A 13,367-nucleotide genomic window follows, 5' to 3' on the forward strand; every position below is an offset into this window, starting at 1 on the left:
CCTTTTGCACCGCACAGTTTTGAAGCCAAAGTACCCCTGTCTGAGGCTCTGCCATTTTGTAAAATTTGCAGCTAGAGTCTGTGCAGTAGAGATCTGTTTGCAGCCTAGGGATCAGTACCTTTCATATTTGAAACAATACAGTACCGATGCCTGGTGCCTGGCAATTGGTACCGGTTATCCAAGGTACCAATTTTCGGTACTTTTTTGTGTTTATGTGGTAAAAATGATCAGTTTGTTTAAAAATAAAATGTAGTTTTTTTTCAATTTAACTTATTTATACTTCAGTATAAAGCCTTGCAATGTTGTGTTCATGCCCAGCATGGATAATCGCCTATTCTTTCACTCCCTCACAGTCACAAGGATGCATTTAGGTACATAAACATGGTATCTTTGAATTTATGTGAATCAGTACCCAGTACTTTTGACAGAATTCAGTCAGTACCTATAAAAGTACCTAATACGGAACCCATCCCTTGTGGAGCCAGGTAACAAAAAAAAAAAAAAGAACTCCAATGTCGTTTCTCTAAAAGTCTCATCTCTTCTTAGCTCTCCTTCCTGACGTATCTTTCTTTTCCTGAAAGAAATTCGCAACAACAGCAGCTGACAATCTTTTTAAAATGTGACATAAAACCCTATTTTTAACGTCTGATGACCAATGAAAAAGATTTTTTTCAGAAAAAAGAGGATTCGAGCACAGTACAGCCCAATGATACAACCCAATAGTACAACTCAATAATACCAAATAAACTGCACCGCTCAATTGATCAGTGCAGATTTCCTCAATTTTGGGAGATTGGGGATTGGGGATCGGTTACATATGAAACTGATCTTATATACCTCTGGAAGGTCTGACAGCCAGCCATTGTTGCTTTTTGCTCTGAGACCTAAAACTCAGGACACTTTGTTGGTTGTTTAAGTTAAAACATAAAGATTTTATTGTTTCAAAGGTATTGTTACATGATTTTCGATAAAGTTAGATTGGAACATTGAAGGTATATACTGTCATTTATAAAAAATAAAAAATAACAATCAGTATTGGACCAAATCGGTATTGGCAGGTCAGGCTTTTTAAAGATCGGTGATCGGCCAGAAAATTGTGATCAGTGCACCCCTAACAGTAACTGTAAATTACCATAGCATAGGGATGTGAGAAACATTTCTACAAGGTGTATTCTTTAAAGTTTGACCACAGCCGCAGTTTTACTCTATTGGCTATTTTCAGCACACGCTTAACGATCTTTCAAGACCCCTTTCAATGACTATGTAAACACAAAAACTACCTAAGAAGAGTGGACTCTCCTCTTTCATGCCTATCTTCCTGTACTTTTCAGATTGTGCTTATCTCAGGCGCTCCATCGTTTGATCCTCTCCATGATCTCTGTCGTCTTTTCCAACAACCTTGCCGCTCTTTCTCTCTGAACTACCACGACACATCCTCAGTTGGAGCGTGAGCTGCCTGAACTTTTCTGACTTGCAGCGTCTCACTGTGTCTCTGTCATCTCACATCTTCTCCTCATATCCATGGTGATCTCTCATCCAAAAAGTGCACCGCTCTCACCCACAGTAGTTTACGAGCATGATATAGATTGACAAGCTCCACCAGACTCTGCCTTCACCAGCTGAAAAACATAATTTACTTCTATAGATGCAGTAAACGCTTGCAATCCAATTGACGGTTATAGATGTCAATGGCAGCAAATGAGTTGATGAATGAGGGAGATAGATTTTTTGACCTTTAGTGCAGCCAGTCACCAGGGGGAGCAGTTTTGTGTCGACCTCACTAAACGAGATGATATCCACTTTTTTACAGTCTTTGTATTGTGATTTAACTCACCAATAGATAAATTCAAAGAAAAACAATTGACCTAAACATAAAATAGATAAAAGGATATTAAAAAGATAGGATTGAAAGGATACTAAATTCTTCACAGTTGCTTTAAAACCTGGAGTGAAAAATGTCATCAAGATGACACCACAGAGCAACCTGATAGGTGAATAGGACAAAAATCCTACAAAACTCAGCTTTGGGGAAAGAAAAACGCAGACAGAGCATTGTGTTCGATCATAAAAAGTGAATTTAAACCAAGCAGCAAACCCTGTAGACAGAAAAGCTTTCTCTTCACTGTTTTGCAAACTCACAGTGCCTCAGGATCAGGTCGTCACTCAACAGGTTATTAAAGCAGAGTGAATTAGAGTTTGTCCAGAATACAATCATTCACTGTCGGCTCCGGGCTGCGAGAGCAAGGATTGATTATTGTATTAGACTTTACAAGGGGAGAGACCAAACTACAAACCACATACAAGCTCAGAGCTACCGTTATATTACACCTAATTTGTGGAGCAAAGCGAAGACTCTGAGGTTTTTAATTATAGAGAATAAAACTCCTCTTATTTTCAGAAAAAGCTGACCAGCTGCAGGAAAAGAGACGCAGAGAGGAGGAGAAGGAGGAAAGGTATTTCTCTCAGAGGTGCTGCGAGAACCTGAACAGAGCGAAGATATTTTGATGAATGAGCTGCTGGATGATGTCATCCACAGATATGGGTCAGATAAAGCCGGATAGAAGAGGAGGAAAGGATGAGGACGGGGAGAAGATGAATGAGGCAGGGAGGGAGATGAAGAATAGAGACAACAAAGAGAGTGATGGAGGGAGAGAGAAAAAAGAAGAAAAAGGAGAAGAGGATTCATTATTGGGGAATGAGGGAAGAAAAATGTGAGTGACAGGAAGACATGAAGGAGGAAAAGGAGTGAAGGCTATAAATAGAGTTTTGTGAGGAGAGGGTGAATGAGTGCAGAGGAAGTGGATGAATAGGTAAACAGATGGAGGGAGGAGGGCAAGGTATAAAGGGGGAGGGATGATTTATAGAGGAGAGGAAAAGAAAATGAAGAAAGCGGAAGTGAAGAGGAGAGGAAGCGGAAGAAGAGGGTAAGAGACAAAGAAAAGTGATTTAGAGAAGAAGAAAACTCTTCTTCTCTAAATCAGGAGGGAAGTGAAGTGAAGAGAAGGGAGGAGGTGCCGGCAGCAAGGGGAAAAAAGAGAGGAGTGAAGATGACAGTAAAATAGAAATGAGGAAAGAAGATGTAGGGAGGAAGAAAGAAGGGATCAGGTGAAAAATGGAGAGATAAGGAAAGATGTGTAAAAACTGAGGAGAAAAAGGAAAGGTTAGAAGAATGAGAGAGCTGGAGGAAGAAGAAATGAGAATGTAGTAAAAGAAGGGAGATGAGGGAAGAGGAGAAAAAAATGACCGAAAGAAAGAGAAAGGTTTGCAAGAAAGGGGTATGAGTGATGGGAGAGGAGAGGAGGAAAGAAAAAGACAAAACAGAGAGACAAAGAGAGGATGGGAAAGATAGGAGACAAGGAGCTGGAGGGGACAGAGTAGGAGATGAGAACGGGGAGAAAATGAAGGAAATCAAGGGAATGAAGGGTGAGGAAAGGAAAAAAGGAGGAGAGGAAAAAAGAGGAAAGGAAAAGAGGAAGGGAAGGATATTTGAGCAGGGGCAAGGGAAACAAAGAGGAGCAAATGTGAACAAAAGGAGGTGCCGACCAAAGAGGAGAAAGAAAAGAAAATGGAGGAAGTGGATATGTGGGGGAAAAGGGGATAAAAGAAAGAGTATATCAGGGGTAAGAGGAATAAAAGAAGAGAAAAGAGGAGGGGTCTTTCCAGAAAATTGAAGGGAACAGGGAAGATTGAAGAAGGACTTAGGGAAGAGGAAGAGATATAAGATAGAAGAGGAGAGGTTGAAAAACAGGGAAAGAAAGAAGAGTGAAGAGGAGGAGGCAAGGAAAAGAGATGAGACAGAAAAAGCAGAGAAGAGTGATGAGAGTAGGTGACAGTGAAAGGAAACGATGGAGGGAGAAAGCAAACCCAAAAGATAGAAAAGAAGAGTGAAACTGGAAAAGAGAGGAGAAAAATGAGGGATGAGAGGAGTGTGGCTGCGCCTCATGAATACTGAATGAAGCTACAGACCAGAAAATCAAGCATAACGTCATCTCTGCCTTCAGCTCTCTGGTTTGTTTGGATTTTAGGTGATGTAGTTTTCCCAAGCGCAAAAAAAAGATGAAAACATTTGATTAAAAAAACAGTGAGCGAGATAAAGAGGAAGAACAAAGAAAGCGGGATCGAGTTGACAAACAGGAGCTTGGAGGACAAAGTGGGGAAAACAAAAGAGGATTTAAAGAAGGATTTTCTGAGTTAGAGATTATGTGTGAAGAGAAGAAACAAAAACTATTCTTACTTTTCCTCTACCTCTTAAAAAAGAAGCTATAATAGTTTCTGAGACTAAGCTGGATAAAACCAGAGGGGCAGAAATAAACATACTTTGCCAGCTAACAGCTTGTTTTGTGCCAAACTGGCAGCTTTAACTGCGAAAATGGAGCAGAAATTCTCTGCTGTTTGGTGGTTTCATCCCACATTTATACCAGAGTACCCAGGAATAGTTATGTCAGGGTGTTGAAACCATTAATGTACCTATTGTTTATAATCCCACTCAAAATAACCGTGTAAGGAAGTGTAAGCAGCTTTTACCTGTTCCCATCCCGCTCAGCACCGCTCCGTCACTCACACCTGAGGCGTTTGTGTTGTTGGTCGGGGCGTTGTGGGGCGCCAGGCTGGGCAGAAACAGACACCTGCAGAGGACAACAGAGAAACAGAGCGATGACTGTTATCTGGGGAAACAGCTGTAACCGACACAAAACATGTTGTCAGCTTACAAAAACAGTTATTGTGAAAGAGATTTACTGCAGGTTAGGAGTCTCTCTCTGTCACTGAGATAAACAAACAGAAAAAAGGAGACCCAAGCTTTGTTGTAACATTAAAATACCAAATGTTGTATGTTGAGTTACGTAGAAAAGAAGAAGAGTGATGAGAAGAAAGCTGCTCTCTGTGAACGTCAGCTTATTTCAGCGTCAAAAGTCCAACAGAATCAAACACAAGAGGGTTAAATCTTTATAACTGTTTGTCTAACGCCTGTTAGTCTTGTATTCTAGTCTGTCAGAGACTGTTGTAGCAGACAAAGACAGTCAATCTTCCTCTAAAGTACAGAGATTTGGGTTGAGTGATGTCGTTTTGTTCTGCTGACTCACTGCCTTTCAGTGAAGGTGTTATTTTCTCCTCTCTAATCATCCTGAACGACTGGAGACTGAAGTGCTTTGGGGAAACATGGGGGAACAAGGTGATCTTGACCTTTTTTGGTAGCTGATGACAAACTAAAAGGCGGTAATATTTATAAAGGGCAGCTGGCTGTTCACGTTGCAAGCTTGGAGCCCCTCGGCTATTGTCTAACAATGATTTAAACCTGGTTTATACGTCAACATTGACTCTACAGTGTAGTGGCAAACAGTCGCGAGCACTACAAACTTGTGCGTCAGAGCTCCCTCATCACTCTGCAATCCTCTGCAGAAACCCTGGTGGGGAAATGGATTCTTACATTGCAGGTGATAAGTGAATAAGTTAGATCAGTGTTATCAACCACTTTGCCATAGCACACTAGTATGCTATGAGATACTGTAAGATGCGCCGCGAAAGAATTATCCAATTTCACTTAATTGGTCAAAAAAAACAATAACATGCTACTGTTGAGTAGCTATGCTTTACTTTTTTCCATATCAGCAGGTAGCTAATTGTCTTAATTCTCTGAGACAGGAGAAATGAGACAGTTGTAGTGATACATGAGACAGGCAGCCGTGAGAGTGATGGAGAAGTTTTTGAAAAGGAATAATCCAAACTACAAACAAGGTCCCAGGAAAAAATTCAGACTCTGATGAAAGCTCTAGTATAGGAAATAGTCAAAAGAAAGCAATGATGGTGAACCCAAGGCCGTACAGCAAAAGCTGTCTTTCATTCAGATTTACTTTCACTAGGATGTGATGACACTGACTCTGGTGAGCTTGGGCAGGCAGACTTTTTTTTCCACCTAAATGTAAACATGGCGACAATAGCTGCGTTTCCATTACACTTTTTTGCAAAATAAAACAGATATTTCTGAAGTTTCGTTAAAGAACAGCTTTGCCTTGCCGGTCTTTCCATTACAACCAGAATTGAGCACAATTTGAGTTAAGTCCCTCCGGACACTGCACTCATGATTCAGATTCTTGAACTTTAGTGTTTTTATTCACTGCTCAAACTGTCAGCCGTGATCACGCTAACTAACGCTAACTCAAAACAGGCACGAATAAAACAGGGAATGACGACATCATCTCCAGCTCACATACTCTCACTCACGTACACAGACCTCCACCCCTCCCTCCTGCTGCTCTCTGACCCGCTCACAGCTGTCCTGCCAGAGTCCGTTTGTGTGGCATTGGACACATACAAGGAGGTGAGGGAGGTGCACTGCTATGACAACGTGACGTTTTTGCAAAAAAGGTGTTTCCATTGCACTTCAATATCGAAACTTCTGGAAAGCTACCTCATGAGAGCGTGAAAACCTTTTATGGAAATTTGAGAGGTTTTTAAAAAATGTGGCGTTTCCATTACCGTTTTATATTGCGATTTTTACGTTTTGCGCAATTCTAAGTGTAATGGAAACACAGCTACAGACAACTTTTGTGGGACAAACCACAAAAGTGAACAAGCAAGCCCTCAAAGCTAGATACCACGTTGCTGAACTTGTTACCAAATCAAAAATGCTGCACACTGTGACAGTCAACGACACCACCTGCCTGAAAAGCCAATGTCAAGGGGAAGTAAAGTTAGTGCGCAAGTATAAGAGACTATATTGTTATTAGGCTACAGAGCTTTATTTTATTATGTTTTTGGTTGGTGGTATGCTGTGGGACTTTTCCAATGTTAAAAATGTGCAGTGGCTCCAAAAAGGTTGAAAAACACAGTTAGATCAATATTTGTTAGCAAGCATGGATTAGTTTAGCGTTTTTCAATATTGCTAAAAAACTAAATCTCACTCTCTAAACTTAATATTCAGTGCCCTGTACCCATTTAATGAAATGATCACTCTTGGCTGAATCTTGGAACAGTTTCTTTTGTAAGACACTCGAGTGGATCTCATACACTCTTTTTACAGAACTCTGAGAACAATCCAACTTAATTTATTTTCACCCTTAACAAATGAATGCACTGGTGACAAAGTTAAACATGTTTGACGCTCATGATGTGACAGGATCAAAATGAGCATGTTCAGATATATATAGATATGTATTATTATTATTATTTACACTAGAAATGTGCAACACCCTGTCTGTGAAAACTCTTCTTTTGTGTGCAATAGTCTGACTGTGGGGTACATATTCCTCCCATTAGTGTAATATTCTCTATAACCCTCTTTCTCCTCTGTGTAGGTACTGTGGGGGAATTTTCATATTGCTTCATGACTTTCCTTAATTAATTCTAAATTGCCTCTATATATGTCACAACAATACCTGTATTTGCCTTAAAGTTATCTGTACACAGAGGCAGTATTTTTCCTAGTCTGGGTTGGATCCGATTCACATGTTCTTATCTCCTTGAACACTGTTTCTCACACTGAGTTCCCAAGCAAAGCTGAACCCATTGGCTCATAGATAGACACAGCAATCCCAATCTCAAGAATACTAAACACAGAGCACACGGACTGGTCTGTTAGAATTGACTATGCATTACACTGGGCACCATGTGTACTGTCTGTCATTTTCTCCTCGATCGAGCTATATAAACAATTTCAACTTAAGCCATATGAGTCTCCTGAGTCTTCTTCATCAAGTGTCAAGATCCTGAAATTTCCTCAACAGGTACCATACTTCTTGTGCACACCTCACCCTGTACAGTGTTTTTAATGCTCTAGTTTTTTCCTACAAGCTTTATTTAAATTGTTTTATATTCTTTATTTAAAGTGACTATATTCTCTATTTTGAAGTGTTTATATTCTGGATTTAAATACAGTATTTCATACATTTTAACTCTGACAGAGCCCTTCACAAGATTTCCTCTGTCTGAGCTGTTGGTTCATGTACAAATGGCGATTAAAAACCTTGAATCCTTGAACCCTTCAGAGTGCAGAAGTGAGTTGAAAGTTGGGGTAAGTTGAGTAAATCTGGGAGGCAGAGGAGGATGTTGCAAAGGAAGACCAAGAACAGAGTGAGACTTTGTCTTTGAGTTTACTATCTCTGCAGTGCCCCACATGAGTGTAATCCTTCACTGGATTATGTAAAGCCTGCAACTCCTAGGTAGTATCATTGGGTTTAATATTAATAATGAGTAAACACCATGAAGACCTTCGTACTGCAGTGTCAAGCGATATCGTAAATCTTGAAATTGGAAATGTCGACAAAAGTTTGCAACAACACGCGGGAGTGTTTTTCTGTGTAATGGTTGCTGACTTATTTCCTGTCAACCTGTTAAGATTTTGTTCTTCAAATATTTCTTTTGGAAAATTCAATCATTGCAACATCAATAATAGCGCTGCCTGATCAGCAGTGTTTTTATGTTGACTGCTTTGTTTGATGTGACAAAAGTGTTTGATTCTGGGCGCAAATAAATCTGTTCTGATGTGATTGATTGATTTTGCCGGCAGAATCAGAAGTTTGGTTAATGTAGTTTGACCTCTAGGTTTTATGCTCAGATTTTAGAGACATATGAGAAAGATTTTAAGCAACGTGTCCTTGCAGTTGTAAAAACTGTAATCAAAACTAAAGGAGGCAACGACTGTTTGTATTCCTTTATATTAGTTTTCTTTGTTTTTGGCTCTTGAGGACATGTTATAAAAAATACATGAACTAACCCTCAAAATAACCTTTTCCCCCCTCTTCTCTATTTGTTTTCCCACCTGGACAGGACGGTCTGGGTTAGCTTCCAGACAGCGTCCCTGATCTGGCAGGGATTCAATGACTAATCCAAGGACACTTCTCAAGGGCAGACACTGTTTAATGGACAGCCTGTGTAACTAACAAGAGCACTGCCCTGCTGCTTCACTTTAACTACATGTATGCTGTCTCCTCTTCCCCATTAGTCATCCCTCTCATTAGGTTAAAGGGGAAAAAGCCCGTCAGGGCTTTTACCAGCTTTCTATGATAATTTTGTTCCCCTTGTTAGAGGGCGAGGCACGTTTTTGAATTCTCAAAAAAACAAGAATAAAAATGAGAATTTTTCCCTCCGCCCCCATCCACCCACACTGATAGCATCACCCCAGCCCCATGTGTGTGTGTGATGCCTGACTGGTTGCGTGTGTGTGAGTGTGTATCTGAATGTGTGTTAGCATGTTGTGCATGACAGAGAGTGGATGTGTGCATGTGTGTGGGATTCCTAATAGCAGCAGCAGCATCAATATTTCATGGTGACAGATGGGAGAGGAAGGAGGGGTATCCTGTGCGTGTGTGTGTGTGCGAGTGCGAGTGTGAGTGTGAGTGAGTGTGTGTGTCTCCTCTGTTTATGCTGAGCAGAAAGTGGGGCAGTGCCTCGCTCCCTGTGCGCTGCAGCTTCTCCGTGTTTTCAGGAGAAACTCCATGTTCTATTCTGAGGAGACGCTACGTGGGTTGAGAAGGTTCACGTGGGAGGAGAAACAGGAAATGTGGGAATTAAAGACAGAAAAATCTGTTCAATTAGTATGTATATCAAATTATCTGATCTTGGTGATTGGTCTGATGGATTTAACAAATGATGATTCATTAGGTCTGGAAAAACAGAAGTCTGTGCAAAAACACTTTGGGGTCAGGCATTCATGTATGAGGGTCTGGGTACCAGGCCTGGGCAATAAATTGATTATATCAATTAATTCAAAATTTTTCTTTGTGGATGATTTTAAAAAAGAATTTTTTTATTCTTCTCCCCTGTTATTCAGCCTTTATGTTCCACATCAAGCACTTAAAACAGTGAACTGACTAAACAACAGAAACTAGCATGTCATAAAAATGTTTCTGTGCGTCTTTGACACCCAGCACCTTGACGGACACATGTTACCTGTGGTCCGTATCAACAGCCCAAAGAGTTTCATATAAACTAAACTTTTTATCAGTAAGCATTCAAAACCCTGTCATAAATACTCTGTTTTCTATCCGTCAGTTTTCAGGAGTTTGATTAAGATCTTTGAAACATTTGTGACGCTAGGACCCTTTTAGGTTCACCTGCAGATTATTAATGATGGGATTGACATGCGTGATACCTGCTGCTCTTCAAAGATAATACTGTGATCATTTTTAGGTTTAGATATTGAAGAAATATACATTAGTTTTTCTCAGAACATTCCCACTCTACTGAAGAAAATCATGATTTGTGAAAACAGACTGCAGGGATGAAGACGGGATGACGACCGGTGGTGGAGCAGAGTGCTGCTAAGACATAAATGCTTCAGAAGGTGTTTGACTTTTACTTGGGGGAAAGTTGAGTCCCGTCTTTCTATGTAACTCCCTCTGTTCTATCAACTGAACCCTCTGTTAGCATAAATCCATCTGCTGATGAGCACAGCAACATAATGAACCTACAACGAGGAACACTCTGACAAGCAGGGGCTGGTCCAGACTTTTTAGACTGGGGTGTCCTGACCAGGCACAGACTTATGCAGGAAGGCATGAATTCTGTGAGTCCACTCTTGAATAAATAGCATTTATTTTTGCTTATTTGTTTGTAATAAAATTACAGGATTAACAAGCTACAGTTTTAACAAAAAATAAAACTAGGCTGGAACAAAGCTTTTTAAAAAAAAATCTTTTAAAGTAAACTATAACTGAACAGCACAGTGGTGCGCTAAAACAGTCATGTACAAGCTTTTCAGCTGTATTTCAAAATGTATAAAATGGTGCAGCTTTTAATGCGAATGCAAACAAGTCTGTCTCCTTTAAAACTACAAAGTGAAGATGTTGCAACAGAAGAAGAGCTGAAACTACAATTCCAGGAGTAAAATAGAGGTTGCTTTTGTAAGTTTTGGAAAAAAAAGTTCAAACGAAACAGGTTTTTTAGTTTTCCCTGTCAAAAAGTCATAAATCAAATTTTTTGTAAAAAAAAAATCAGGGATTTTTTAGGGGGCCATACCACCCAGCCCTACTGGGTACCAAATGAGAAAGCAAAACCACAAACCACTGATACCAGAGCAGGATGACCTCTGACACTGCTTCAGAATGGCAACACTTACTCACTTTGTTTTACTTGGCACATCCAGGCCACCATAACTTAATAACGCCCTCTGTCTGGAAGACCAATCTGTGGTTTGAGAGATGGATGTCGAATTTCATTTATCAAATGACAATCCAAGAAAGCTGCTCGTACTTTGAGAAGACCTGAGCTTTTTTTTACCTTTAATGAAGACAGAAGAGTCTATTTAAATGTATAACTCATCCCTTTGTTGCTGCAGAATATCACAACAGACACGGGATCCTAATTAAACTGATGCTTTCTGGTCGTTTCATGCAGGTCAGGTAATTAGAGGAAATAACCTTTGGCATTTTTCCACTTCACTGAAGAAAATGTCAACAATGACCTTACACATTTATCCTGATGAATACTAATGAAGAGTGTAACGCATCATGATCTCAAGTCTCTACAGAAATGCTTACAGCGTGTCATGTATGTGTGGTCGGATCGTCAAGGTCACATCCCAGACCTCATCACCCACACCGACCCCAACGTTCACTTCCCGCTAACATACAACACGAAGCAGCCAAGCCTGTCAGCGCCAGCACCCACAATGCACGGCAGAGGGTGTGTTTGACATAAAAGGCGGAAAATAAGCCTATTTGTATGCGCCGCTCCGCAACTGGAGGCGAATAGCAGTCGCCTGCCGAGGCAGAGACAGGTGCTGCTGAGAGGTGAGAGCACACACAACACCCGTTTAATTGCATGGAAAAATAACATTTTGCAGCCTGAGGTGTGTGTCAGGGGTGACACAAAGTGATCCTCAAAGAGAGAGCTTTGGAGAAAAGTGGGTTACTGGAGGCCAACGTTATATGAAGCTGGAGGAGTGTTTTAAAGCATGTGATGAAGACAGAAGTGATGATGAATTTAGGACACAATAAAATGTTTTTAGAGGCAGCTCAAACCTCAAATCTCTCGTCAAAATTAATTGTTTCCTATTCTAACAACACTTTCAGCTTTATTATCATCTTAAAATAAAGCATGCCAACTCTCCTTAAGTAAAAATGGTTTAATGATGAGACCCCGTGTTGTCAGATCACATATGTAAACACTGAGCATGCTGACTAACCCGAAGCCTTCCAGCGACGTGTCAAACTCCACAAATGCAGGCGTGACAGCAGAGCCGTGCAGACGTATGTCATGAGGCGTGGTCATAGACACCAGGCACTTGACTCGGGTGAGGGGCACGGTGCTGCCCTCGGCGGAGCGCACCAGGCTGCGGCTGATACGATACTGGCCGTTATCCTCGGCTGGGGTGGCAAAGACGCTGTCAGGACCGAAGCCTTCCATGGACATGGTCATACTGTCTGTGAAGGCAGAGAGAAGAAGCTCAGATTAGGATGTGCAGACACTGAGCTTTTAGTTCTTTGGATTTTCCAACCTAAAACTTGGAGGAACAAACCTTCAAAATATTTTCACATTTATAATCAGAGATCCAAGAGAAGGGAGAAAAGTGGGGTCTAGGGTGAATATGAAGATTCCTGCGACAATACCTCACCTGGCCCTGTTAAAGGAACTGAGAACTTTCCTTTTATATTCCATTCCCTTCCCCCTACAATTTTCTATATAAGTGAGGTTTTTTCCAATGTTGTAAGGTCTCAATTTTACATCCTACCAGATGAGTAGAAGTTTCTCTGTCCCCCCCTGGGTGATAATTGCTTAAAGAAAGCCTCACTTACTTGTGGTGTCCCACAAGGCACTTATCCGGGCCCAGTTCTGTTCTCCTTAATAATAGGATATTGACCATTTTCAAAAACATGTCTACTCTGATGTTGTTCACTACGGTGAACGATGAAAGGAGTAGTGTTGGTAAGAAACTACAATGCATTTTGTTGACAATAGAGTTCAAGTTAATCGGAAGTGACACAGCTGGGTTAGCATACTTCCCATAAATATTCTTGACTGTTGAATTAGGGGAGTCACCTTGAGGGCTCTCCAAAACAGATGTGAAACTTGTGAAGACCAGGGCCCGTATGCATGACCAGCCATTAGCCATTAGGAAAATGGACTGTTTGAACTAACGGTGACAAAAAAAACTTGATTAGTGGTATGCATGAGCCAGGTTAACGGGCCAAAAGAGCGTTGGATTTAATGGAGGTTACAGGTGCTAACAGCAGGATTACATCACCTGTTCGGCTGTTTAAAGGCAGACACCGCACAATGTGCTACCTTTTCAGACAAATTACATTTTTGGGGAGGTGGCCATACAGCAAATTTAGATTTAGGAGACACAACATTTTTTCAGTGACCAGATGGGACAAAGGAGGCAATCAAGGTTTTAAATTGACGAGGCACGCTGCTGCCATTTTTACAAC

General features: G+C 40.8%; 1 protein-coding gene across 5 annotated transcripts in view; it reads right to left on the reverse strand.

Moving 5' to 3' along the window:
• Window positions 1–13,367, reverse strand: part of wdfy3 (WD repeat and FYVE domain containing 3) — a 133,820-nt gene that overhangs the window by 43,503 nt on the left and 76,950 nt on the right. For all 5 annotated transcript variants that reach the window (XM_074669350.1, XM_074669348.1, XM_074669349.1 and 2 more), the window contains 2 exons: window positions 12,122–12,359; window positions 4,525–4,625 (listed from right to left, as the gene is read on the reverse strand). In XM_074669350.1, the coding sequence (XP_074525451.1) occupies window positions 4,525–4,625; window positions 12,122–12,359 (339 nt within the window). The remainder of the gene's footprint in view (window positions 1–4,524; window positions 4,626–12,121; window positions 12,360–13,367) is intronic.

The sequence above is a fragment of the Halichoeres trimaculatus genome, unplaced genomic scaffold, assembly GCF_033239565.1.
Source record: "Halichoeres trimaculatus isolate MK-OKI-2021-1 unplaced genomic scaffold, fHalTri1.1 fHalTri1_scaffold_5, whole genome shotgun sequence".
Classification (NCBI taxonomy): domain Eukaryota; kingdom Metazoa; phylum Chordata; class Actinopteri; order Labriformes; family Labridae; genus Halichoeres; species Halichoeres trimaculatus.